The sequence below is a fragment of the Vulpes vulpes genome, chromosome 16, assembly GCF_048418805.1.
Source record: "Vulpes vulpes isolate BD-2025 chromosome 16, VulVul3, whole genome shotgun sequence".
In the NCBI taxonomy this organism is placed as follows: Eukaryota; Metazoa; Chordata; class Mammalia; order Carnivora; family Canidae; genus Vulpes; species Vulpes vulpes.
Genome location: NC_132795.1, coordinates 40,416,745 through 40,443,103, shown reverse-complemented (window position 1 = coordinate 40,443,103; position 26,359 = coordinate 40,416,745). Strand labels below are relative to the sequence as shown.

Genomic DNA, 26,359 nt, shown 5'->3' with positions numbered 1-26,359 from the left:
TTTAAAATGTAAAAGATATAATTCTTTTCTTTTAAAGATTTATTTATTGGGACCCCTGAGTGGCTCAGTGGTTCAGCATCTGTCTTTGTCTCAGATCCTGGGATCGAGTCCCGCATCAGGCCCCCCCGTAGGGAGCCTGCTTCTCCCTCTGCCTGTGTCTCTGCCTCTCTCTGTGTGTCTCTCATGAATAAATGAAAGCTTTTAAAAAATTAAAGTTAAAAAAATAAAGATTTATCTATGTATTAGGGGGAGGAGCAGAGGGAGAGAATCTTAAGCAGAGTCCCTGCTGAGCGTGGGGCCCATTTGCAGGGCTCCATCCCAGCACGCTGCGATCATGACCTGAGCCAAAATCAAGAGTCCGTGGCTTAACCATTTGAGCCGTCCAGGTGCCCCGATATAATTCTTATAAAAATGATTGGCTGGTGTCAAAATTTTTTGTTTGTTTCACTCTTTACAGGAAATGACAGTGGGATGACAAAGCCTGTTCAAAAGGGGATGAAGAAACTTTCTATATGTCTCAGTCAGTGAGGGGGGAAAAAAGCAAGAATGCAAGAATAAGATTTCCAAGTTAGGATTAAAGCTGCCCAATGACTTACAGGGAAATAAAAGCAAAGCCTTTGAGGTCATCTTTTCACTTGCAGCTGTACCTCTGCCTTCCAGCAAGCTTGCCGTCCACTTTGTAGGGCCTGAGCTCTGAGCACTAGAAATGCCCCAACAAAGCTGCAGTCCCCCAGACTCAGATGACCCACAGGCCATGTCAGTGCTCCCATGTGCCTTACTTCTTAGTCTTTGATCTTCAGGTCACCTCAGGTCTTTGATCTTCATCTTGTCCCTTGGTCAGCAATCCCCCATCACACCTCTTCAGAAGTGTTAATAGCCTCCCTTAAGTCTAGCTCTGGCCGGGGAATCATTCATCTCTTCCTGTTTATGTCTCTCTGTTGTGATCAAGTATGTTCATTTATAGGTCATGGGATACTGTATTATCTGTAGGATGTACACTTACAGGTGCCAGAGCTTTCTGAGGGTCACTCTGTTCCCCTAACGCCCTGGTCCTTGGAGACTAGCCTGCGGACTTCTTCCTTCACCACTGTCCTGTCATCTTACTTGTCTGGCTATAGCAAGGATTACGCTATAATGGTCTTGCCCGGGCTAGTCTCTTTCTTTCCCTTAGATTGATGGAGAGCTGTCTCCTTGGTCTGAGAATCTTTGCAGTGTGTGACCTCAGCGACACCTGGAATGAGGAAATAACACCGAGGAGACCGTTAGCGCTCCGTGTAGCAGGGGTTTGGTCAGTTGTGTGTAACTTGTCATCGTTCCTGAATGGCAGCGAGCCTGGCCCTGAACTCCCACAGGCCCAAGGGGTGAGCGGAGGGCATGCCCCCCCACCCACCCAGAGATGCAGGTGGACCCTAGAGCGAGGAGACCCACATAGACCTAAAGAGAATGGAGGTCAGTAGGTTGCACAGGGAATCGGAAAGGGTCAAGAACTGGAGGAGAGCCAGGCCAGGGCAGGCTGGGAGCCTGAAAGCAGAGACGGGAGCAGAGGGAGCAGGTGCTGAGTAACCGGAGGGCAGTCCTGAGGAAAACCCTGGAGCAGAGACTCTGCCGACTGGCTGACTTGGTGGTGGCCGCGGCAAGAGCAAAGGGACAGTGGCAGGGTTGCCGGGTGAACCGGGGAGAGGGACTCTGGGCCCAGGGGCCTCAACTCAGTTCAACCTACAGATGTTGCCAAAGGTCCTTGGTCTCCTATACAAGGAAGAATTCAAGGACAGACACAATACAGTGGGCAAGTGATGCAAGCATTAGGGTTTATTAAAGTAAACTCTGGAGACGTGAGATTGGGCAAGCTTGAGAGAGAGCTGTGTGCCCTAGAGTGTGGGTTTCTATCTTTGACTGTTGTGAACAAGGGGGAGGAAGCTTCATTACTTGGGGTGGAGACGCAGGGTTTCGTGCTCCTTCCTTCCTTGCTTGGTCAGAGATTTCCTGTCACAGCACCTGCCATCTTGGGCCTGTCTGGTTCAATCTGGCCTCTGGTGGCATGCTACCAAGACGGGCTCTGACGTTCCTGAGAGCTGGCCGTGACTCTCTCCTTGCTGGCCTCCCGGCATCCTGTTGGGGCCTAGCTACCTGCCTATTCTGACAGCCCAGCCGGCAACCACCCAGTGACCGAGGGGCCCTTGCCTTGGGTTGATCTCCGGGAGGATTGGGAGGCTGATCTAGCCCCTTCTCTTTGACGTGATGTGAAATGAGAGAGTGAGGCTGCTCTGGCATGAATCGGGAGAGCAGCACCTAAACCTACCGCAGGTCTGTACAGCTCAGCTCCCTGAGGGCCAAGTCGGTCCCGACTCGCTCCTACTTAGAGCCAGAGTCCAAGAGATTTCGGGGGACTCTCTCCTTGTTGAGCCCCTACTTTGCGAGCCCACGGTGCCACACGCTTGCCAGGAAGCAGCAGGAGGCAGTGCTTGAAGCAGCTGTTCCTTTCCCTCCGCCAAGGAGGCTCCCCAGACAGGAGGGCAGCAGCTGCCTTTTCTGACCCAGTTTGTCTTGAAGCCTAGTTTGAATGGCACGAACTGAAATCACTCCCTCTTGGCCTGGAAGATGCATTTGGGAAGGCGAGACCTTTATTTTTTTTCCTTCCAGCCCCAGAAGGAGTATAGGATTATCCTCAGAACCAACGTTTCTTGAATTATCAGGTTGAAAGGAAAAGAGCGACTCTGGTGGTGTCTGTAAGAATAAATCCAAGTGCCTGGTGATTTATAGGAAAAGTACTACCATCTCTGAGAAATAGAGGTGTTGGTTTGGCCCCTAAAACCATCAGGCAAGGGGCTGAACGATAGGAAGGCTGCCAGGGCTTAGAAGCTGCTGCTGGGATAGCCGTCACTTGCCATGATCTGCCCAAGATGGTAGACACAATGGCCTTTAAAATCTAAGTGGTGGGGGAGGTCCCTGGGTGGCTCAGCGGTTTAGCACCTGCCTTCGGCCTAGGGTGCAATCCTGGAGTCCCGGGATCGAGTTCAGTATCGGGCTCCCTGCATGGAGCCTGCTTCTCCCTCTGCCTGTGTCTCTGTCTGTCTCTCTCTCTGTGTCTCATGAATAAAAAATAAAATCTTAAAAAAAAAAATCCAAGTGGGGAGAACTGCCTTGGCTGCCTAAAAATATTCATGTGTCAAAACTGAAAACAGAAATATTAGGTCTCTCAGCTTTGCCTTGAGGACGTTGTTCAGACACATGAACAGACTTGCCCAGAAATAGAAGACAAGGCTCGACTTGAATTGTGGTGAACTCTTCTGCCTCTTGGTAAAGCTTCTGTTCCCGGGAGGGTTAGAAGCAATTGCAGCATGTGCTGGCGAAGAGTTAAAATTGAACCGAGCTTTGTAGAACCATATTCTTGCCCGGAGTTGTGCTTCACGAGGCTCATTGGCCCTTTTAGGACAGAAAAAATCTAGCCTTCTGTTCATAGTCCAGGTCCCCAGGCTGCGGCCTTTGGTGAGCACAGAAGAGAGACGCCCACAAGCGAAATCTTGATTCACGTGAGCCAGAGTGCAACACAAAGAGCTCTGGGAGCAGGAGTTTATGCAGATGTTCATGGAAAGCCACAGAGGGGCTCTGATCAGAAGAAATACAGCAGACATGATAAATTAGTCATCTTTAGTTTGTTGGGCAGTTGGAAATGGATAAAGGCTGCCTGACCAGCTAGGAGATTATATGTCCAGGAAAAAAAAAATCATGATTTAGTGGAAAGAACACAGTAAATGAGGTCAGCTACTCAAGTACTGCATCCTAGAGCCTGTACATTCAAACTAGACAAATACGTCCATCGACTTCTTTAAGAGTCACTGTTCTCATTAGCAAGAAGGGAATAATTCTGCTGCGCAGAGTTGCCTGGAGTTCAAAAGCAATCATATGTAAGAAAGTGCCTGGGTAAGGAATTAATCGGTGGACCCCCCCCCAAAAAAAGTGACTTAAACCTTGGAAACCTGAAATTCTTTTTGGACAGGAAATAAATCAGAGGTAACGACCCCCAATCTCCATGCAAGCAGGAGGGCGGCAGCGACATGGCACGATTTATTGTTGCTGCTTTGAGAGCAGCCAGCTGTACTCCCCATTTTTGTGAATTATTGATTCCTGGAATCTTATCTTTTGTGTCACTACTAAATAATTTCTTTTTGGTTATTGGCTACCACCAGGAGAACCACAGAGTTGGCTATAAAAAATCCCGTGTCCTCTAACCTTGTAACTACAGTTTCTCTTTCCAGAGAAACAGATTCATTTCCAATTTAAACCATTGATTAGCCTCTCCTCTTGAAGAGTTTGCCATCCAAGCCTCTTGGCCAGCAACTCTGACCTTAAATGAGCTAATCTGTTAACTGGCTCTGGTTGACGTCCAACTCGAATATTTTGGTTAATGTATTACCACTGACTGATGTTGACATTATTTGGGGCCCCTCCTGGGTTCTGGCCATGGAGCTGACATCCAGGAATCACAGGCCAGTGAGCAATGAAGAAGTTCGCTGTTATTCTAGGCCCACACCAAATGTTCCCCCAGTGCAAGGATACTGGTTCACCGTGTTAGAAAACCTATCTCAGATCTAAGAACGAAATGGGCAGATGCGTAATGCCTATTGCAAGCACAGACATTCACATTCGGGGACACCTAAAGAGGGTGGCTGGCTCGGCAGAGCAGATGCCCATCCACTTACCCATCCAGCCCCTAGCACAGGGTCCCTAAGACCTTCCCCTGTACCTGGCTGCGAGTGGAACAGAGCAAACCATGAGGCACCAGCCTCTAGGAGTAGTGGTGATGGCCCCTGCCCCAGGTGTGCTACTTGTCACACGGTGAGAACATGGCTCCAAACAAAGACACCAAGGGGGCAGAAGGACAAGAAATCCCACAGTCAAGGCCCAGACAAAGCCAAAGAGGGGCGTAGAAGCAGGAAACTTGAGCAAAGAGATTTCATCTACTAATATAGAGGGCCCAAAAATGGCAGGCCCTCACCAGTCCTGTTAGCCATTTGCTTCCTCCGCCCTTCTTCTCCAGCTTGGCCTATTCCTCCTCTTCCTTCCTTTGAGAAAGGAGCGTGACGATGGGAAGAGAGGAACTAGAATACAACCTAAAAGACGTTTCCTCCAATGAAGGCACCTTGGAGGAATGGCTGCTTCCAAACTGGGAGCAGGAAATATTCATGATGAGTCATGATATCTTGGAGCCGGAAAGCAAAGACGCTAGCAAAACAAATGAGTCCTCTCAAAAAGGTCATGGAAGTTCACGTAGAAGACTCCCCTTGGTCAAAGATGAGGAAATTGGAGCACCCGAAAGAACAATGATGCAATTACTTGAAATGCAACATCTGTATGTAAACCCAGGTGTTCATAGTGATGCTTTACAAAACTCCTCCCCTCTCCCAACAAAAATGTGTTTGGGCCGCCATTGGAAGTCTTTAGTGCAGTAATTCCCTTTACTGGAAATGCAAAGAAAGAATTAGCATTCATTGTGCCTTTCTTTTTTTTTTTTTTTTTTTTAAAGGTTAGTGCCTTTTTTTTTTTTTAATTTTTATTTATTTATGATAGTCACAGAGAGAGAGAGAGAGGCAGAGACACAGGCAGAGGGAGAAGCACGCTCCATGCACCGGGAGCCCGATGTGGGATTCGATCCCGGGTCTCCAGGATCGCGCCCTGGGCCAAAGGCAGGCGCCAAACCGCTGCGCCACCCAGGGATCCCTCATTGTGCCTTTCTGGTACAACTTGCCCATCAAGGTAGCCCAATGGCACTATTTGAAGAAAGAAAAGGCCTTCTTTATGAAAGAATCGTAGCTAGCAAACATGGAAGATATTACAGGATTGGAAAAAGACCATCACTCTGCCGTCCTGAGGAAATTATTCAGACATTGATCATCAATGGTCAAAAACATTTAGGTGAGGGATCCCTGGGTGGCACAGCGGCTTGGCGCCTGCCTTTGGCCCAGGGCGCAATCCTGGAGACCCGGGATCGAATCCCACATCGGGCTCCCGGTGCATGGAGCCTGCTTCTCCCTCTGCCTGTGTCTCTGCCTCTCTCTCTCTCTGTGACTATAAAAAAAAAAAAAAAAATTTTAGGTGAAAAAAAAAATTTAGGTGAGAGGTTGAGGGGGAGCCTTACAATGAAGGAATTAAGCTGTCCTCCCCTGGACCCACCCAAAGGGGGACAACCAGACATCGAAGGATGTGACGTCGTAGGAAGCCCCTGAGATCTATTCTCACCCCTCCTCAGAAAGCTGACTCTGACTCCAGTCAAGGATGCAGAGGGAACTTCCCCTGGGAGGGAAATGAAGGCCAGAAGAAGACATGGTACAGTTCCCATAATGAGCCAGCAGCCTGGGGCCACGCTCTAGACAAGAGGACCTCACACTCACCTGCTGACCTTCTTGAGATCCTGATTTGGGAAAAAAACAAAAAAAAACAAAAAACTGTAGAAACCAGTGTTGAGACAACCAGGGAAATTGTGTTCTGGACTAGGTGTTGGAGGATATCAGGGAATAAGGTGAGTTGGTGAATGAATTAGTGACACCCAGGTTAGGGGAAAAACACGATCTTTTTTCTTTTTTTTTTTTTTAGAGATTTATCCTGAGGTATGTAAGCATGAAAGGACGTAGAGACTGGCATCCACCTTAAAATAATAACCCAAAGAAGAAAAAAGAAGGGTGGATGAAGGATGTGGTATAAGGTCTTGATGGTTGTTAGATGTGAGCGATGAGTAACAAGGATTTGTTCTTCTAGCCTATTCTTGAATATGTTTGGATTTTTTTTATTTCATCAAAATACAGCTCTCTCTGAAATTCTGGCCCCTGGGACCCCTGGGGGGCTCAGCAGTTGAGCACCTGCCTTTGGCTCAGGTCATGGGGGATCGAGTCCCACATCGGACTCCCTGCAGGGAGCCTGCTTCTCCCTCTGCCTGTGTCTCCGCCTCTCTCTCTGCGTCTCTCGTGAATAAATAAATAAGATCTTTAAAAAAAAATCTGGCCCCTCTCCTAGTGCACTTGTAAGGAAAGAGGCAGGTGGTGGTAGGATGTTCATATGTCTTAATTCATAGGATCTAAGATGCCATGGATGACAAAATGCACCTGATTTCAGAGATTTTAAAATGTGAAAAATAAAGCATATCTTAGAACCCATGAAACAAAGCATTTTGAGTGGCAGAAGCATGTAGCAGTTAAATGTTTCATGTCTGGAATCAGACAGGGCCTCACTACTCGTTACCTTGGTGACCTTGGGCGAATTACTTAACCTCTATAAAATTGAATTTCCTCACCTCTAATACGGCAATAACCACGAGGGCTGCCTGGTGAATTGTATAGACTCGGCCAGCTTGATATTTGAGCTCTCTGCCTAGTAAAATAAAAAACCACAAACACCACTTTTTGTAGTTCCTTCAATAGTCCCTACTTCTCTGAAATAAAATAACTGGGCATAAAAAAAATAGACCTGTCTTATCTTTACCTTTTGCCCTGCATAGCTCTGACATTTTTACTATTTTACAAGAATAGATTCGTGCACTGCTTGTCTGAAAGTAAAATCTAATACAAATAAAAATAAAGTGTTTAAAAAACACACAGTTAGAGTAAAACAATAAGCCCAGATCACTGAAGAGTGCATCAGTTTGTACAGAGGGCGTCGGGCAAAATTTAGTAATATCAGCGGCCAGCTTAGAACATGGTAGGGACTGGGTGCCCAGCTGGTGAATGGATGAACCACTAGATGACTGCCTGGACCTCAGGCTAACTCTTGCAAGTGGTCAGACTGGAGGCATGAGGATGGGGTGGGGGTGAGCATGAACACTGGGGTGAGGTTGAGCATGAGCACTGGGGTGGGGGTTGAGCATGAGTTGGGGTGGGGTGAGCATGAGTGTTGGGGTGGGGGTGACCATGAGCGTTGGGGGTGGGGTGAGCATGAGCATGAGTTGGGGTGAGCATGAGTGTTGGGGTGGGGGTGACCATGAGCGTTGGGGTGGGGGTGACCATGAGCGTTGGGGTGGAGGTGAGCATGAGCGTTGGGTTGAGGTGAGCATGAGCGTTAGGTGGGGGTGACCATGAGCATTGGGGTGGGGATGAGCATGAGCGCTGGGGTGGGGTGAGCATGAGCAATGGGGTGGGGGTGAGCATGAGCACTGGGGTGGGGATTGAGCATGAGTTGGGGTGGGGGTGAGCATGAGTTGGGGTGGGGGTGATCATGAGCGCTGGGGTGAGGGTGAGCATGAGCGCTGGGGCAGGGGTGAGCCTGAGCGCTGGGTGGGGGTGAGCCTGAGCACTGGGGTGGGGGTGAGCCTGAGTGCTGGGGTGGAGGTGAGCATGAGCGTTGGGTGGGGGTGAGCATGGGCGCTGGGATGGGGGTGAGCATGAGCGCTGGGGTGGGGGTCAGCATGGGCGTTAGCTGGCAGGTGGCCCACTGCTGAGAAGGGTCAATGACTTGAGTCGCTGAACCAAAGGGGCTGCTATCGGCGCCAGCCCCCAGAGCACGGTGCCGCTCACACGAACACCTTCAGGTCTTTTAACTCGTGTTGCTGTCAGTATGGACATGCCCACTGGGCTATAGCAGAGCAGTGGACTCCAGGCTGGCACCTGACTCCAGGCTGGCACTTGCTCAGAGGAAGACGTGCTGAGCGCCGCTCTGGCACAGCAGCAGGCACGTGGGCAGGCAGCGAGCCCGGCTCCGTCCTGACATCCAGGGGCCGCTGCCGCCGCTCCCCATGCCCGCACACCTGCGCTTGCCCCCAGCAAACAGAGACACCCACCTGCCGGGGGCAGAGCCTCACCTGCGTCCACGTGACGACTGCCAGGAGCCACAGCAGGAAAGGCCTGGGCCCTCCAGCCCTTCGCCTCCTCCTTCCTTTTCCGTTCTGTGTGGCCTTTTACACGTTGCACGGATGTTCTCGGGGAGGGGGAGAAGTGCAGGGGTGTGGGGAGCTGCCTAACAAGACCCGGAGCGGTACAGAGTCAGTGAGTGTGAAAAGATCGCTGGACAGGAAGTCTCGCCAACAACAGCCTGCAGCCATGCTGAACGCCCCTTCCCGTTTTGTCACTTTGCAGGTCACCTTGTACAAGAGCTCTGACATGGAGGACTTTGGGTTCAGCGTAGCCGATGGCTTGCTGGAGAAAGGAGTGTATGTCAAAAATATCCGCCCAGCTGGGCCAGGAGATCTCGGTGGCTTAAAGCCCTACGATAGGCTCTTACAGGTAAGACCGCAGGTGAAGCCTTGGTTGGTGTAACTTGGCCACGTCTTGCTCGACCGGTGCCTACGCATCTTCCTTTCGTTGCCTCGACACTCGATTAGGGGCCCCTCCTCTATGGGGCAGACACTCCTGCCCTCGGTAGGATTCACCAGCTACTGAAATTGCCTGGTTCCCTGTACCTATTGCCCAGCAGATGATAAACTTCTTGAGAACAGGTGCCAGCACAGTATTATCCCACTTCCCCTCATAGCCGTGACGTATCTCAGGATCTCTCACCATGATCTGGAAGCAAAAAGCCAAAACTTGTGTAGCAAGCAGAGTAGGGTGACAGGTAGGGTTTCAGGGAGCAAAGCAAGCGCCTGATTTTCCATATGGTTTTTAGGAATCATGTTTTGTAGGAAAAAGAGAGGGTGGATGTCAGTCTTGAGAGCGTGTTTAGCTGGAATGCGTCTGGCACCCAGGACCTGACTTTGGAAGCGTGAGGCCAACCCGATGGGGTGGCTTTTGGACACACATTCACCAAAGCAAGTCATCATTGGGGAATTAGGTTGTTTTAAAGTCACATTCTGGTGATCTTGGGACTCTGGGTCCCATCCTGGTGTTCTGGGATGCTTTCCTTCTCCATAGACACGCTAATATTTGCTCAGTGAAGAACTACGGTGGCCCTTCCCAAGCTCTGCATGGGCGCCGTGCTGTGGCTGCTTCCGCAGAAGCTGAGGCTGTACCAGGTAGACTGGATTCAGGCGTGAGGGCCTTGAACGCTTGGCCAAAACTCCTGGACGTTGCTCTCCAGCGTATGAATTTCTTACGCAGAATAATGGCGTGATTTGCAATTTAGAAAGACAGGAGACTGGAGGTGGGTTGGAGCAGAATGAGGAAGGGTGGCTCCACACAGTGAAGGGGACCAGGTCAGTACCAGGTAGGGACGGGGAGTCCTTTCTACCCTCGGGGCATCCTGGGACAGCAGTCTGGGGCAAGTGGCAGTTTGGGTCCCTTGCTCAGAAGAGATACTGGATCCAGATTGAGGAGATTCGGGATGCTGAAGGCGTGTGTTGGGTCACAGTTACCTACGGTGGGCTTGTAGCGAGGGAGAGAGGACAACCAAGGCTGGAAGCCTGGGGAAAACAAATTTCCGAGACGGGAAGAGATATAAGAGGCAGGAAAGAACTGGAAGCAAATTGACATGATAAGAGGATCGAACAAGTTGGTGTAGGAGAGAAGAGAGCCAAGGAAGGAGAGGGTGTCTCAAGGCTGAGTGGGTGTCTCAAGTGTGGCCAGTGCGACAGGCCAGAGTGGATGAGACCCAGAGACCCCACTCCAGACATCGGGTTGGACATTGGGGTCCATCGTACACTCTAAGTGTGGGGTTCCAGACGTGAGAAGATTGAGAAGGGAAGGTCGCAGCGCAGGAGCAGCACATAGCTGGTGAAGAGTAAGGAGACACGAAAGAAGAGTGCAGGTGTCAGCTGAGGCGGGGACGGGCCCCTTCGGAGAGGCGTCACAGTCAGGGGCACAGCTTGGGGGGCAGCAGACGGCCGGGAGCACATCTTAGCAGGGCCACGTCCAGCTGCTGCTCTGACGCAGATCCCTTAACCACTCTGTGCCCCGCTTCCCTCATCTGGAAATGGGGGACAAGCCTCGGCGCTCGGAGCACCTGCCTGAGCCAGGATGCAGCCAGGTGTCCCCGTCCCCCGCTCCCCAGGGCCTTGCGATTTAGTGGCAGGGAGTAAGGGAGCCAGGGACTCCTCAGCGAGGCTGCTCGTGGGGCACCCCCAGGACACCTGTTACACCAGAAGCGTGACTCTGCGCCCAGAGTGTTGTGAAGACAATTCCAAACGACTCTTCTTGATTTTTCAGGTGAATCATGTCCGAACGAGAGACTTTGACTGCTGCCTTGTTGTGCCCCTCATAGCAGAATCCGGTAATAAGCTGGACTTGGTTATTAGTAGAAACCCACTGGCTTCACAGAAATCTATAGAACAGACTCTACCAGGAGGAGAATGGAGTGAACAGAACAGTGCTTTTTTCCAACAGCCTAGTCATGGTGGTAATTTGGAGATACGAGAACCCACTAACACATTATAGCAATGCTTTTCATAAAGCAGGACAAAAGACAATATCTACATGGTGCTAAAAAAAAAATCCCTTTGAGATTTCTGTGGCATTTAAAGCACAGATAATCACGTGGCATTAACTGCAAGCACAGGGGTCTTTTAAATCTCTCTCATGGCTCATGTTCACTTCCCCTTTCAAGCTGAAGAGGTTTCTTTCTTGGTGACCACTAGGGTATATGGCAGGCAATTCCCTGCCGAGCCCCATGGTAGAGAAAAAGAAGCTATAGGCCACCCCTCCCCCCCAATTAACATAAGAGGAAATTTTTTACAAGTTCATCTTCCAACCACTTTTTAAAAAGAGAAAACGTCTGTTTGAAAAGATGCTCTATGACAATTTCCTTCATTCACTTTGAAATCAGTTTCTTACTGTGAAGTCGTCAATGTTGAGGACTTGACCAACAAGGCTTGTCACAAAGCTGGCTCTCCTAGGGGAACTGGAGCTTGGGATGTGGCTGCTGCCATGGGAGGAGGGGTCCAGGCGTAACATTACGTTATCTTAAAATGTTTCAGCGATGATGCACGTAGGAGACCATATTAGGTGGTGGTAAATGTTTTGCCCCAATATAGGAATGATTTTAACTAAGATGTATGCTATTCCCTATGCAACAAATTAACAAACAGGATATGTCTTGTGACCTGTTTTTTTTTTTTTAAGGACACATTTTTAATAGCTGCAAATCTCTGATAATGAATTAGAGTGCTTAGTAACACTGAGAATTAGTTATCTTATTTTTAAAATTCAAGACTAAGAATTGAAGGGAGAATGAAGAGTCTATTCAAATGAGGCTTATCCTAATGATAGGTGAATCCAACTCATCTTGCTTGACATGTTTTGAAAAACTGGCTATAGAGGGGTGTACAGCCCATGTACTTTAAAATGACACTGGACTATCTTTTGTTCTGAGCCATGCTACTTACTGAAATTGTAAATACATCTTTCACAAAATGCATTGCCAATTATTACCATCCCTCAAAGCAATAAATTGTGACAGTTGCTTTTAAGATGTTTGTCAGCAACTGTTCTCATTTGTTCAGATATTTTGAATAGTTACACTAATAACTGTTATTGGTGAATATTAAAAAAAATAGGTCTGTATATTGATTGTAGAATCTCCATATTGAACTGATTATTTTCCAAACATTTTCATTTTGGTCGATAGTTCCAACAACTGCTTACATAAAGCATTTGAACACTGTGTCCTTTGTTTAAGGGAAAAGCTCACCTTTCTTTTTGTGCAGAGAAATATATTATTTCAACCATATTTCACAACCCGCCAGGGCAAGAGAGTATAAAGCAGAATCATGTTAAGAGAAAAAAAAGATCATGAGTCACTTAAATATGTATTTTTATTTGTAACAAACAAGTATTAAGCTGTAAAGTATTTTTGTACAAATTTAATACTTTAATAGCATGGTATTTATCGTCTATGTATGGTTTTGGGGAATTCAAAATTGTTGCAAATATTTGTATGGAAAAAAAACCCCTCTACCAAATGGAATAAACAGTGATTTTAAAAAGCCAAAAATTATGACATGCGGGTTTTTTGGTGCTTTGATTATATTTCAGTATTCTAGATGAGCCCCACATAACACTTATTGGTAACAGAGTTTTCTAAAGGGGAAAGCTTTTGCCATAAACTTGAAAAACAGCATGGAAGAATGAGAAGAACATGGGTTTGTTTGTTTTTTTTTAGTTCTTGGGTTTTTATTTATTTATTTTTTTAGATTTTATTGGGGCAGCCCGGGTGGCGCAGCGGTTTAGCGCCGCCTGCAGCCCAGGGCGTGATCCTGGAGACCTGGGATCGAGTCCCACTTCGGGCTCCCTGCATGGAGCCTGCTTCTCCCTCTGCCTGTGTCTCTGCGCCCCCCCACCCATGTCTCTCATGCGTAAATAAATAAAATCTTTTTTTTTAAGATTTTTTTTGTTGTTTATTTATTCATAGAGACACACACACAAAGAGAGAGGCAGAGACACAGGCAGAGGGAGAAGCAGGCTCCATGCACCAGGAGCCCGAAGTGGGACTCGATCCCGGGTCTCCAGGATCACGCCCTGGGCTGCAGGCGGCGCTAAACCGCTGCGCCACCCGGGCTGCCCAGAACATGGGTTTTAAATCAGATCTGGGTTTGAATTCCAGGTCTGGTACCCACCAATGCTATAAAACTTAGTTACTGCGAGTCTGTTTGCCCACCTGTGATACTGAAGGTCAAATCTGCACTCCAGGGCTGTTGTAAGGACAAAATATAAAAGATGTTTAAGTCCTAAAACAGCCTGGAGACAGAAATACCCCCACTATATATTTATTTTAGGTAACAAAGGTAGATTTTCACTCAAGGATCATAACATCTACCCCCAGAGAACATTACATGTATTTTATGAGATACGTGTATACAAATTATCAAAATGTATAAATTTTAATGTATGCTACTAAAAAAAACTACACCACAGTCCCAACATTTTCATTTTTGCAGACTATCTTCCAGGCCTTGTAAGTTAACAGGAACAAGGCAAGGATGTCCATTCTCACCACTTCTATTTAACAATTTATTAAAGGTTCTAGCCAGAGCATTAAGACAAGAAAATCCAATAAAAGGCACTTGGATTAGAAAGAAGTAAAACTATCTCTATTTGGGTATCTCTATTTGCATTTGTAGGAAATCCCAAGGAATCCACTAAAAACCTATTGAAACTAATAAATGGGTTTAGCAAGCTTGAAAGATACAAGATCAATTGTATTTCTATACAGTAGCAATGAACAAAAATGTAAACATTTCATTGACATTAGGATCAAAAATAAAATACCTAGAAATAAATTTAATTTAAAAAATGCAAAACAAAGCATTATTGAAAGAAATGAGAGAAGACATAAATAGAAAGATATCACATGTTCATGGATCAGAAGACTCAATATTAAGATGGCAAGACCCCAACTGGCTGTTTTGCAGAAATTGACAAGCTGCTCCTAAAATGCACGTGGAAGCGCAGGGGACTCAAGTAGTCCAAAAGTCATGAAAGAGAAGAACAAATTGGAGGACTCGCTTTTCTTGATTTTAAATTAAAGGTAACTGGGACAGCATGGTGCCAGCATAACAATAGATGTGTACATCAACAGGTTAGAATCAGGACCCAGAATCCAGAAATAAACCTTCACCTCTATGATCAGTTGATTTTTGATAAGGGTGTCAAGACAAGTGAATGAACAAAGAATAGTTTAAGAAATGGAGCTGAGAACAAGTGAAACTGGATATCCACATGCAACAGAATGACGTGGGACCCTTACTTCACCATACACAAAAATTACCTCAAAATGAATCAAAGTACTAAATATAAGACCTAAAACTATTTAAATTCTTAGAAGAAAAACAGGAGTAGGGGCAGCCTGGGTGGCTCAGCGGTTTAGCACCACCTTCAACCCAGGGCGTGATCCTGGAGTCCCGGGATCGAGTCCCCACATCGGGCTCCCTGCGTGGAGCCTGCTTCTCCCTCTGCCTGTGTTTCTGTCTCTCTCTCTGTCTCTCATGAATAAATAAATAAAATCTTTAAAAAAAAAAAAAAAGAAAAGAAAAACAGGAGTAAATCTTCATGACTTTTATTCCTTAGATATAACACGAAAGCATAGACAGCAAAAACAAATGAGCTACGTCAGACATCATCAAAATGGAAAATTTGTGCTTCAAAGGACACCATGAAAAAAGTGAAAATAAAATCCACAGAGTGGGAACCTTTGTTTCTTTTTATTTCTTTCTTTCTTTCTTTTTTTTTTTTTTTTTTTGCAAATAATGTTTCTGATAAAGGACCTGTATGTAGAACATATAAACAACTTCTATATCTCAATAAAAAGAAAAGTAATCCAATTTAAAAATGGGTAAAAGATCTGAATAATTTCGTCAAAGAGGTCATACAAATGACCAAGTGCATGAAAAGATAATTCATATCATTAGCCATATGGGAAATGCAAATCAAAACCACACTGAGGGGTGCCTGGCTGGTTCAGTCAGTAGAACCTGACTCTTGATCTTGGGGTGGCGAGTTCAAGCCCCACACTGGGTGCACAGATTTTTAGAAAATAAAATCTTTAATAAAAAAAAAAACACTTTGAAATATCACTTCACACCTACATGGCTATAATCAAAAAGTCAGATAATGACAAGTGTTTGTGGGGTAACTGGAACCCTCACATTCCAATTATAAATAACAAACAGTGCAGCTGCTTTGGAAAACAATCTGGCAGTTCCTCAAAAGGTTAAATATAGTTACCACATGACCAAACAATTCCACTCCTATGTATATAATTAAATTAAAATATATGCCCACAGAAAAACTTGTACATGGATGTTCATTGTAGCATTTTATAATAGCCAAAAAGTGGAAACAACCCACATGTCCTTCAACTGATGAACAGAGAAAGTCAGCGTGCTATATCCATACAACGGAATATTTATTTGATAATAAAAGATGAAGGTCTGTTGCCTCACTGCACTAATGAAACCACGATAGGTCAGTTGCAGCTCTGCTGGAGCTTCCTGCAAAACTTCAGCCAGGGTTCCTGATTTTTGCCCCATCAGCTAAAACCAACATGGTCTGCTCCAGAAATACAGCTTCCATAATATGCTACCAGTTTTTCCATCAGTCCACAAAGGATATAGGCTTCATCAGATTAGACTGCATGACCTTCCTTGCCTAGATTATCCAAGACATCTACCCAATAAAAGGGACAATGCTAGTCTTTTTAATCTTAAAAAAAAAAAAAAAAAAATGAAAGCACTAATACATGCCACAACACAAAGTCTGAAATCATGATGTTAAGTTAAAGAAGTCAGTCACAAAGGACCACGTATTGTATGATTCCATTTCTATGAAATGTCTGGAACAGACAAATCAATAGGGACAAAATAAATTAGTAGTTACCTGGGGCTGGAGGAGTTGAGGGGATCCAAGCCAAGACATACCGTGTTTCTTGGGGGGGGAGGGGGAAAAAATGTTCAAAAATCCATTGTGGTGGTTGTAGCTCAACTCTGTGAATAGACTAAGAGCCACTCAGTCGTACACTTCAAAGGGGTGAATTGTGTGTAAATTATATCTCACTGAGGCCATTTTTCAAAGGTTGGAATAACAGGATTTTCTCTTAACTTTTTCTTTTACCATTTAATAATAAAACTCTAAAAAAATAAAAATAGAAATCACTCTCCGAGAAAATAATTTTCGAAAGTGGAGTATCTTCAAAACAATGTATTCCTAAAAGAAATGACAATTACGGGACATGATGGACAGTAGTAATCACACTGACTATAAAAATGTATCAAGTTGACACGTTGCATAAATTCCATTTACACAGTGTTCTATATCAATTATATCTCCAACTAAGAAAAAAAAAAAAAGTACACCCAACTCAGAAGGTAATTTCCAGGAATACAGTCTCAGGTGACATGGGTCTGGCCAGCAGGGATGGAGCAAGCAGCAACCTGGCAAGATGAGCAATTGGCAAAAGACCAACACCCTGAAATGGGTGTCAATAATACAAGAGGTATAATTACAGTTTCTCTTATCATGGCTTCAAATCGTTGGCAGAGATCACCCACAATGATCATGGAAGTTAATAAAGGCATTGTCGTAAAAATAAAAAATAACTTTCAAAAGTACAGTTTTTAAAAAAAAAAAAAAAACAACACACATAACTTTTTCTTGCATTTATGCCCAAGGCTACCAGTTTTCATGATGACAGATGTTGAAATCATTACAGTTTTCTAGTTAAAAATCTCTGCTAGCACAAACACCTTAAAATAAAACTCCAGTTGGGGCTGCCTGGGTGGCTCAGTGGTTGAGCGTCTGTCTGCCTTCAGCTCAGGGCTTGATCCCGGGGTCCTGAGATCAAGTCCCGCATCGGGCTCCCCATAGGGAGCCTGCTTCTCCCTCTGCCTCTCTGTGTCTCGTGAATACAAAAAATCTTTAGAAAAACAATTTAAAAATAAAAAAATAAAACTCCACTTACAGACATCCTGTTTTAGATCTCGATTCTCTGATGTTCGATTCTCTGATGTTCATTTTGTGTTGAGTAGAGAAAAAAAAAAGATAATTACTTCAAGCAATCTCAAATAAAATTAAGTTTCTTGATTATGTTTGGATATGAAAAGTTGCCTGGGGGTTAACCTATTCAGTCTCAAATTCTGAAATCTGGAAGACACTTGTGGAGATGATTCTTCTACCTGTTAGGACAACAATAAGGATAAAGTTAATCTGGTGAAAATATTGTCAGTCTCCCCCGTGTACTTGGACTCCCTCTGGCCGCTGCTACGGCAGACCCAGTACATTTCCCCCACCCCGTGGAAGACGGGAGGGCCCCGCGCAATCAGCTGCTAGCTCCTTGTGGGATTGCATCTACTTCTGCTCCCGGTGGCTCTCCTAGCACCCAGCTCTGGGACCGGCGTCAAGAGGGGACACTGCTGAACGAGTACACACACAACGTCCAACGACGTGGCCACGGCTTACTTGGGCAGCCCACTTCCAAATTAAAACGTGGGCCCCCAAAAAATAAATAAAAATGATAATAATAAATAAAACGTGGGCCCTTTGTTCAAAGACAAGAATTTCAAGATGGCAAGTGCACAACCGTAAAAGAAGTATAGACCAGTTTCAAGCACAAAGCCCTGTGTGACGGACAGCTTAATCAGGGTGCACGTCCGTGATGCCAGCCCTGGGTGTGGTAGGATGCCACCTGCACTGCCAGGATCAATGGTACCCTTAGTGATTCCTGAGCAGCAGGCAGTGGACCAGTATGGCCATGAGAACGGCGACTCAACCCTTCACGATGCTGTGTTCAATTTAGAGCACTGTACTGGCTAGCGTTAGCTGCCAACTTGGCTAAGCTGTGGTACCCAGATTTTTGGCCCAATAGTATTCCAGATGTTCCTGTGAACACATTGTTTAGAAGAGATAACCATTTAAGTCAGTAGACAATGAATATAGCAGGTCACCCTCCATAATGCAGGTGGGCCTCATTCCATCGACCGAAGGCCTTCACAGAGAAGAGACTGCCCTCCTCCCAGAGAGAGAATCCTCCCTGCCTTTGGACCCATACTGCAATACCAAGTCTCTGGGTCCCCCACCTGCCAGCCCACCCCGCACACTGGGGACTTATCAGCCTCCATGATCGTGAGCCGATTCCTTACATCAATCTAAACGGATGACAGATGACAGGTAGGCAGGTAAATAATAGGGTTATAGACACAGCCTACTGGTTTGTTTTACTGGAGAACCCTGATAAATACAAGAACTATCTTTATTCAGGGATTTTTGTGATTACATCCTTCCGAGATTTTTTTTTTTTTAATAATTAAATGTCATTTTCTTTCAAAATATTCTGGAAATCACTGCTTTATATGATAAATTTTAGAACATTTATACATATGCTTTTGTTTAAAGGGACATTTCTGTTTTTCCCTTTTGGTGGTGGGACGCTAGGCAAAACAAAACAAAAAAACAAAAAACAAAAACAAAATCAGGACATTTTCTTTTAAAGCTTTTTTTTCAAAACCCAAAGCTATGAATCCACAGAAAAGCCAAAGCTTTCCTCTGGGAGTGGCTCTGGCATTAGGACCTGCAGAATTTAAATGCTGACCTGGCTCTGAGGTAGCCCTGTGGGTATGAAAGAAAGGAATGGGACAGCCCTGGTCACTGAATTTTGAGCATTCAGAAATCACACAACTCAATGCACTAGAAAGTCTAGAATTATGGAAATACAGAATTTATTCCTAATTCATCAGTCCTGAGGCTTTGAATTCTTAGTTTCCTCATTTCTAGGGAGTTTCAGAGGTGTCACGCACTTTTGGCAAGCCTCGTGAGAGCCCTTATCCTCTCCAGTTAGAGAGCTTTGCTTGCACTGAAGGCACGGTGCAGTGACGTCAGCCAGCGCTGGCCATCTGGGGTTCACAGACCTTCTGCAGTGTTGGAGTTGGCCAGAGCTTCAAAGCTTTGGCAAGCTCAGCAGTGAAGATGGGTAATGCTGTCACTGTCTCTTTGTGCCATCACAGAAACCACAACCCGCCCATCCCATGCTGGTGTGAAGAAATAAAAAGGAAGAAACTTTTAGAAAAAGACTCTGGAATTTTCTGCTCCAGGCCAAAAGCCTTATTATATCCCAGGGTCTTTGTAAGAGGTAACACATTCAATTTCAGAACGAGATGTTTTGCTGAGATGGAAATTCCACATCAAAGAGTCGATCTGGAGCACAGAATGAAGCTTAGAATCGGCAGGGATCCTACTACTTCCAAGAAGGAAAAAAAACTTACTCTTTTTCATTATGCCAACTTTTATCACTTTCCTTACAAAACCTGTCCATCAGCCTCTTTCTCCAATCCTGATTAATGGTAACTGGATCCGGGGCACCTGGGTGGCTCAGTGGTTGCACATCTGCCTTTGGCTCAGGTCTTGACCCCGAGGTCCAGGATCGAGTCCCACATCCGGATCCCTGTGTGGAGCCTGCTTCTCCCTCTGCCTGTGTCTCTGCCTCTCTCTGTGTATCTCTTATAAATAAATAAATAAAATCTTAAAAAAAAAAAAATGGTACCTGGATCCTCCCTGGAGGCCAAGGCGGGAAGCCTAAGACTCATGCTCCGGCCTGCCCCGCGTCCCTATATATAACTGACCACTAAGTCCCTAAGCATCTCTTCTCCAACCCCATCGCTACTACCTGACTTCAGAGTCTAATCATTCTGTTCAAGCTACCGAAATAATCTTCTTGCAAGGAACTCGTCCCCTACAGCCTCCCAAACATAATCTACTAAACTCCAAAGCGACCTTCACAAGTTTCAATTCACAGAGCTCTTAAAATGCATCTAGTGTTCTCCATCACATTCAGGAGAACATTCAATCCCCTCTGTGTCCTCCCAACCCTTCCAGGGTCCTCAACTCAACCTCCATGTGCACGCTGTGCTCCAGCCACACTACTCCATACTTGTGACTGCTTAACACGCCAAGATGTCACACGCTGCGCCTGCCAGGCACGCTTAGAGACCTGTTGCACTGTCTCCGTTCCACGTGGGGTGGGAGGCTAACTATAATTCTCCTTTTAGAACTGTGCTTGGTCTTGGCAGGTTACAGGAGCACTTTCTCCTCTGGGATCCCTCCCTGGCCCCTTCTTTGTCACAGCCTTGAAAGCCTAAGGACACGGTATAACAAGTCTACCTGCTGGCACCCACAACAATTCTTAAGCTTCTTTTGGAACTTCATTTGGAGATCATTGATCAGAAATTCACCGGCCGCTTGGGTGGAGAGCGGGTATTAAAGTGAGGCTGTGGCGCAAAAAAGGGGTGGTGGGTGGGTGATAAGGAAGATAAGCAGAAAGGAGGTGCAGATGACAAGTTCCACCCCACACGACACCTCACATCCAGAGACTGAGTTCGCCTAGAGGGCTGGCCTCAAGCCCAGTGACGCACAGTGCTAGGCTCGACAGGGCCCAGGAGAAAGGACAGTGATAGAGGTTAGAGAAGACGTGTCTGAAAGTGCCACGGCACACTGTAGCACTAATGGAAAGTACACAGCTCGTTCTAGGTGCACTGGAGTTCGCGATACTCAAACCCGGGGCAGGCAAGAACGTGGCTCCTACCATCCGGATCTTGCTGGGACTTTCGGCATCACTCAGGCCACAACCTCTCTTGGACACACGAAATATTGATGGGTCTTCCTCTGTATCCGCTTCATCAAATGCCGACGACTTCCATTCTCCTGGAAAGGCCAACGTCCTGTCTTCTGCCACAGAGGCCTGGCTTCCAGGGACACCGTGTGCCACGCTGTTGGTGGGGACAGGAGGCAGTGGTTTGGCCGATGGCTGCAGGCTCGGTTCTTGGTTCTCTCCAGAGCCCTTTGACAGGGGTGCAAACTCTGCTGGAGACGCACAGCTCTTGGAGAGCTTGTTTTGCAAAAAATGTTTTAAACGAGTTTTCCTGGGAACATTGTTTTTCAGAATTGCGCTCCGGAGGTGACACTCTTCGGCAATGATGTACACTCTGCAACGGCCCCTGGTCACAGCGGTATAAACGTGCTGCCAGTGCTGGCGGCCCGCCTTCCCAACCACGTACACGACTGTCTTCTCCTCAGACCCCTGGGAGGAAACAATGCATTAATGAGAGTTAGTACTGCCGAGTGGGTTCATGTCCTCAGTCTCCCAAGGTAGAAAAGAGAGAAGTCCTCAACGCGCCACCTGGCCAGAGAGTTCACATAAATCCACCTTACAGCCCCACTCTATTCATTATCCTAGAACTCGTACTTCCTAATTGTGCGGTTAAGTTCAAGTCTTATAAATCCACAACTAGTGGGCCCCTGAGGGGCTCAGCCATTGAGCATCTGCCTTTGGCTCAGGTTGTGACCCCAGGGTCCCAGGATCGAGTCCCACGTCAGGCTCCCTGCATGAAGCCTGCCTCCCCCTCTGCCTCTCTCGATGTCTCTCATGAATAAATAAATATTTTTTAAAATAAAAATAAAAGGAATCCCTGGGTGGCACAGCGGTTTGGCGCCTGCCTTTGGCCCAGGGCGCAATCCTGGAGACCCGGGATCGAATCCCACATCGGGCTCCCTGCATGGAGCCTACTTCTCCCTCTGCCTGTGTCTCTGCCTCTCTCTCTCTCTCTCTCTCTCTGTGACTATCATAAATTAAAAAAAAAAAAAAATTAAAATTAAAATAAAATAAATAAATCCAGAACTAGCATGTAGATACCCAGCAATAAACTTGAAATACTGCATGCAGTGTCAGACCATCCCTAATAAAAGAATTTTCAATGATCATATGGGCTCCATATATATGGGCTATTTATACAGCAAAAAACAGACACCTTAGGTATTCAAAAATAAGAAAATACATACATTTATTTGTTTACCTTTATATCGAGTATCATCCATATAGAGACATTTGATATACTATTCTGCAAACATCAAAGATGCTTTAGGGGCGCCTGGGTGGCTCAGTCAGTTAAGTGTCTGCCTTCGGCTCGGGTCATGATCTGAAGGTCATGGGATCAAGCCCCACATCAGGCTCCCTCCCTGCTCAGCAGGGAGTCTGCTTTTCCTTCTCTCTCTGCCCCTTCCCCTGCTCATCCTCCCTCTCTCGCTTACTTTCTCTCTCAAATAAATAAAATCTTAAAAAAAAAAAAAAGATCCTTTGAAGTCTAACAAAATTTCAAAAACTGGATACTTTCATGTAAAGACTGAAGCAACTATGTATACAAAATAAAATTACTCTGATCCAAAAAGTACATACAAAACAAACATAAATATTTAACCAAACAAAGTAAGTCACAAAAAAGGAAAAATTCTATCAAAAATTTGTCTCCAAAATGGAGGGCCCTATGATTTTTTTTTCTTCTACTTTTCTGTATTCTCCCATTGCTGAACCATCTATTACTTTCATCACGATAAAGCAAAAGAGAACAATGAACCTCTGCTTAAGTTTAGCAAGCCAAGAATTATACAGGCAAGAAAAATGCCCAATGTCACCATGTAACTGTGAGAAAACAATTTCAAGTTTGGGGCTATTCTTAATCCCTATATTTTCAGTGCCAACATAAACTAAGAAGTGGTTTGAACCATTATCTCAATGTCCCCAGTCCCCAACCCAAAAGAATTGTGGGAAGATGAATGACAAGTTAGGGTATATAGAAAACACAGATCCACAATTAAAACCGTCTTCCGAAAAAAAATAAAAATAAAAATAAAAATAAAAATAAAAATAAAAATAAAAATAAAAATAAAAATAAAAAAATAAAATAAAATAAAATAAAATAAAACCGTCTTCCGAGGCACCTGGGTGCCTGTGTGGTTGAGCATCTGCCCTCAGCTCAGAGCGTCCCAGGATCCCAGGATCAAGTCCCACATCAGGTTCCCTGCATGGAGCCTGCTTCTCCCTCTGCCTATGTGTGTGTGTGTGTGTGTGTGTGTGTGTGTGTGTGTGTGTATGTGTGTTTGTGTGTGTGTCTCTTTCTCTCTGTCTCTCATGAATAAATAAAATCTTTTAAAAAATAAAACCCTCTTCCACAGCAAATAACACCCTCTTCCAATCTCTCTACACACAGAATTGGAACCAACTCTTCAGATTATAAAAGTGTGACAAACCCTTCCTCCAGGTGCTGCTGAGTCTCAGAAATTCACTTAAATGACACTTGATCTCACAAATGCTAAGTACATCTTACAGATACACACAGCACCGTTTCTCCCCTTGGATTTCGGTTAGGTAAATGCCTAAACCTAAACTAAGTTCACGGAGCTCCTAATCATCAAGGAACACAGAGAAACTTGACAGCTTCAGAGTCAGTCTCCCTCATACTCACACTTTGCTACAACCCACTGTCCTCACATCTACATCTACAGCTATACTTGTAAAAAGCAAATCCAATCACATCAGACTCTGCTTAGAGCCCATAAATATCTTCTGAGCTCTCAAAACAAAGTCCTAACTCTTTAATATGGCTCATCTGGTCCTTCATAAGCCAATCTTGACCCTGCTGCTCCCTTCTCTCCCCATTTTTTTTCATGATAAAAACAGTACAGCACTACAAATGTATTCTCTTCTTTATGATTTTCTTAATGACATTTTCTTTTCTGCAGCTTATTTTTTTAGATTATATATATATATATATTTAAAATTTTATTTATTTATTCATGAGAAACACAGACAACGAGCGAGGCAGAGACACAGGCAGAGGCAGAAGCAGGCTCCATGCAGGGAGCCCGACGTGGGACTCGATTCCGGGTCTCCAGGATCACGCCCCGGGCTGACGGCAGCACTAAACCGCTAACCCACCAGGGCTGCCCTTTAAATTATATTTCTAAGTAATCCCTATACCCAACGTGGGGCTCAAACTTACCACCCCAAGACCAAAAGTCACATGCTCTATTGATTGAGCCAGCCAGGTGCCCCTCACTTACTTTATTTAAGAATTCAGTACGTAATACGGAGAACATACAAGGTATGTGCTATTCAAGTGTTTACATTATTGGTAAGGCTTCTGGTCAACAGTAGGCATTATTAAGTGTTTGGGAAATCAAAAATGATACATGGATTTCTGACTGCATCGAAGGGTTAGTGCCCCAAACTCCCACTGTGTTCTAGGGTCAACTGTAGTTTACTTATTGTTTTACAACTGTGTCTGTCTCCTTGCTCCACAGCACCAAATATAATCTTCAGAGTGACAGGTATCTTTGTTTGTTTCATGGACTGACCTAAACTAAGCACCAAGAACAATCTGACTCAATAAATATTTGTTGAATTGAACTGAACTTGGAAGAAACAAACTATACTGATACAAGATAACAATCACAAATGTTCTTAGAGGTAAGAGACGCTATTTCAACCACAAAATAAGAGCCAGATTCGATAAAAGGAACATTTAGAGATATTTACTACAATCTTAATTGAGTAATAAAAAGACCCTTCATACTTCATTTGTCCAGAAATGTGAAAAAAGACTGGATTATAAATTTGAGGAAATGTCTCAGAAAATAGAGTAGAATGCTAAGACAGAAAACAGGAGAGAGAGAGAAGAAATTTGGATAATCAGTTCTGGAGGTCGAATATAATAGAGATTCTAGAAAGACAAAACAGAGAAAAACTGAGGACAAGAAATCTTAATGAAATTATTCAAGAAAATGCCCCAAAATTAAATGATAAAAGTTTCCAGAATTACAGAGAGCCCATCATAAAGATTCCCAGGAGAAATTTTGCCAGGACCTAGCAGCAAGGAATATTTGTACTTCTTAACAACTGGCTGTTTCATTTCGGTTTCTTATCCAATAGACACAGTCCACTGACTGCTTCTCTCTTGTTTTGAAAATTTAAAGCCAAACCTGCAGTCTACATGAGCAAGCAAATAGTTGAGTGCACATATCAGCATTTCATCCCACTCTTAGAATCCTTTTACCAACCTTACCTTTATTTTCCATTTGACATCATTTCTTTATCCTTAAAAAAAAAAATCAGGCTGAATTGTGGGCATTTTTTTTCGTAAGTCATTTCAAATTCTTTTTTTGGAACTGAGATGGAGTAGGTTAAACAAAATACGATCTACTTTAAAAAAAAAAAAACATACAAAAAACAAACACCCTATTTTAATTAATGTTTGCCTACCAGTAGAGGATAGAGGCTAACCTAAATCTTTCCACATGCAACTGCAGACTGATGCAGCTTCATGATTAAAGTAACATACTAACATCAAAGAGGGGTGCTCAAAACAATGAGTTAAATAACAGAACCACAAATAGCTTACGAGAATGCAAGGGTATTAAAATAGAGCTAAGGGGCACCTGGGTGGCTCAGTCAGTTAAGAATCCAACTCTTGATTTCGGCTCAGGTCATGATCTCAGGATTCTGAGATCAAGCCCCCTAGCAGGCTCCCCAGTGGGCATGGAACCAGCTTAAGATTCTCTATCTCCCGGGATGCCTGGGTGGCTCAGTGGTTGAGCATCTGCCTTTAGCTCAGGGCATGATCCTGGAGTCCCAGAATTGAGCCCTTCATCAAGCTCCCTGCATGGAGCTGCTTCTCTCTCTCTCTCTCTCTCTCTCTCTCTCTCTCTCTCTCTCTCTGTGTGTGTGTGTGTGTGTGTGTGTCTAATGAATAAATAAATAAAATCTTAAAAAAAAAAAAAAAGATTCTCTATCTCCCTCCTCTTCTACACCTCCTCCCAAAAAAAACTCAGAGTTTAAATGCAAATTGCACTAAATGCAATGTTGTTGATTAAATCCTGGGACAGAAAAAGGATATTAATGAAAAAACTGTGAAATGCAGATAAAGTGTGTAGCCTAGTTAATAGTATCTTTCCAATGGTAAGTTCTTAGTTTTGACAAAAACACCATAGTTGTGTAAGATGTTACATTAGGGAAAATTGAATGAAGGGTATGTGGCAAGAGTCTGTGCTCCCTTTCCAGCTCTTGTATAAAACTAAAATTATTCCCAAATAGAAAGCAGTTGCCTCACAAGAACAAAGGGGATACATTTGTCAAAACCCATCCAGCTTTATAAATATAAATGCCTATGCAAATTATACCCCAATAAAGCTGATTA

At 44.8% G+C, this 26,359-nt stretch overlaps 2 protein-coding genes across 37 annotated transcripts in view; one reads left to right on the top strand and one right to left on the bottom strand.

The window, feature by feature from the left end:
* The window catches only part of GRIP1 (glutamate receptor interacting protein 1), a 656,016-nt gene extending 643,173 nt beyond the window's left edge, over positions 1 to 12,843 (top strand). For all 35 annotated transcript variants that reach the window (XM_072741936.1, XM_072741912.1, XM_072741924.1 and 32 more), the window contains 2 exons: positions 9,060 to 9,206; positions 11,061 to 12,843. In XM_072741936.1, the coding sequence (XP_072598037.1) occupies positions 9,060 to 9,206; positions 11,061 to 11,288 (375 nt within the window). In that variant the 3' untranslated portion in view covers positions 11,289 to 12,843. The remainder of the gene's footprint in view (positions 1 to 9,059; positions 9,207 to 11,060) is intronic.
* Positions 12,844 to 14,888: 2,045 nt separating this feature from the next.
* The window catches only part of HELB (DNA helicase B), a 33,561-nt gene continuing 22,090 nt past the window's right edge, over positions 14,889 to 26,359 (bottom strand). Inside the window, exons 12-13 of one of the 2 annotated variants that reach the window (XR_011997900.1) lie at positions 20,496 to 21,411; positions 14,889 to 17,518 (exon numbers count right to left, since the gene is read on the bottom strand). Coding sequence is in view for 1 of the 2 variants with exons in the window: in XM_026001761.2 (XP_025857546.1) it covers positions 17,414 to 17,518; positions 20,917 to 21,411 (600 nt within the window). In the remaining variant the exon portion in view is untranslated. The remainder of the gene's footprint in view (positions 17,519 to 20,495; positions 21,412 to 26,359) is intronic. The other variant, XM_026001761.2, reaches the window with a different exon arrangement.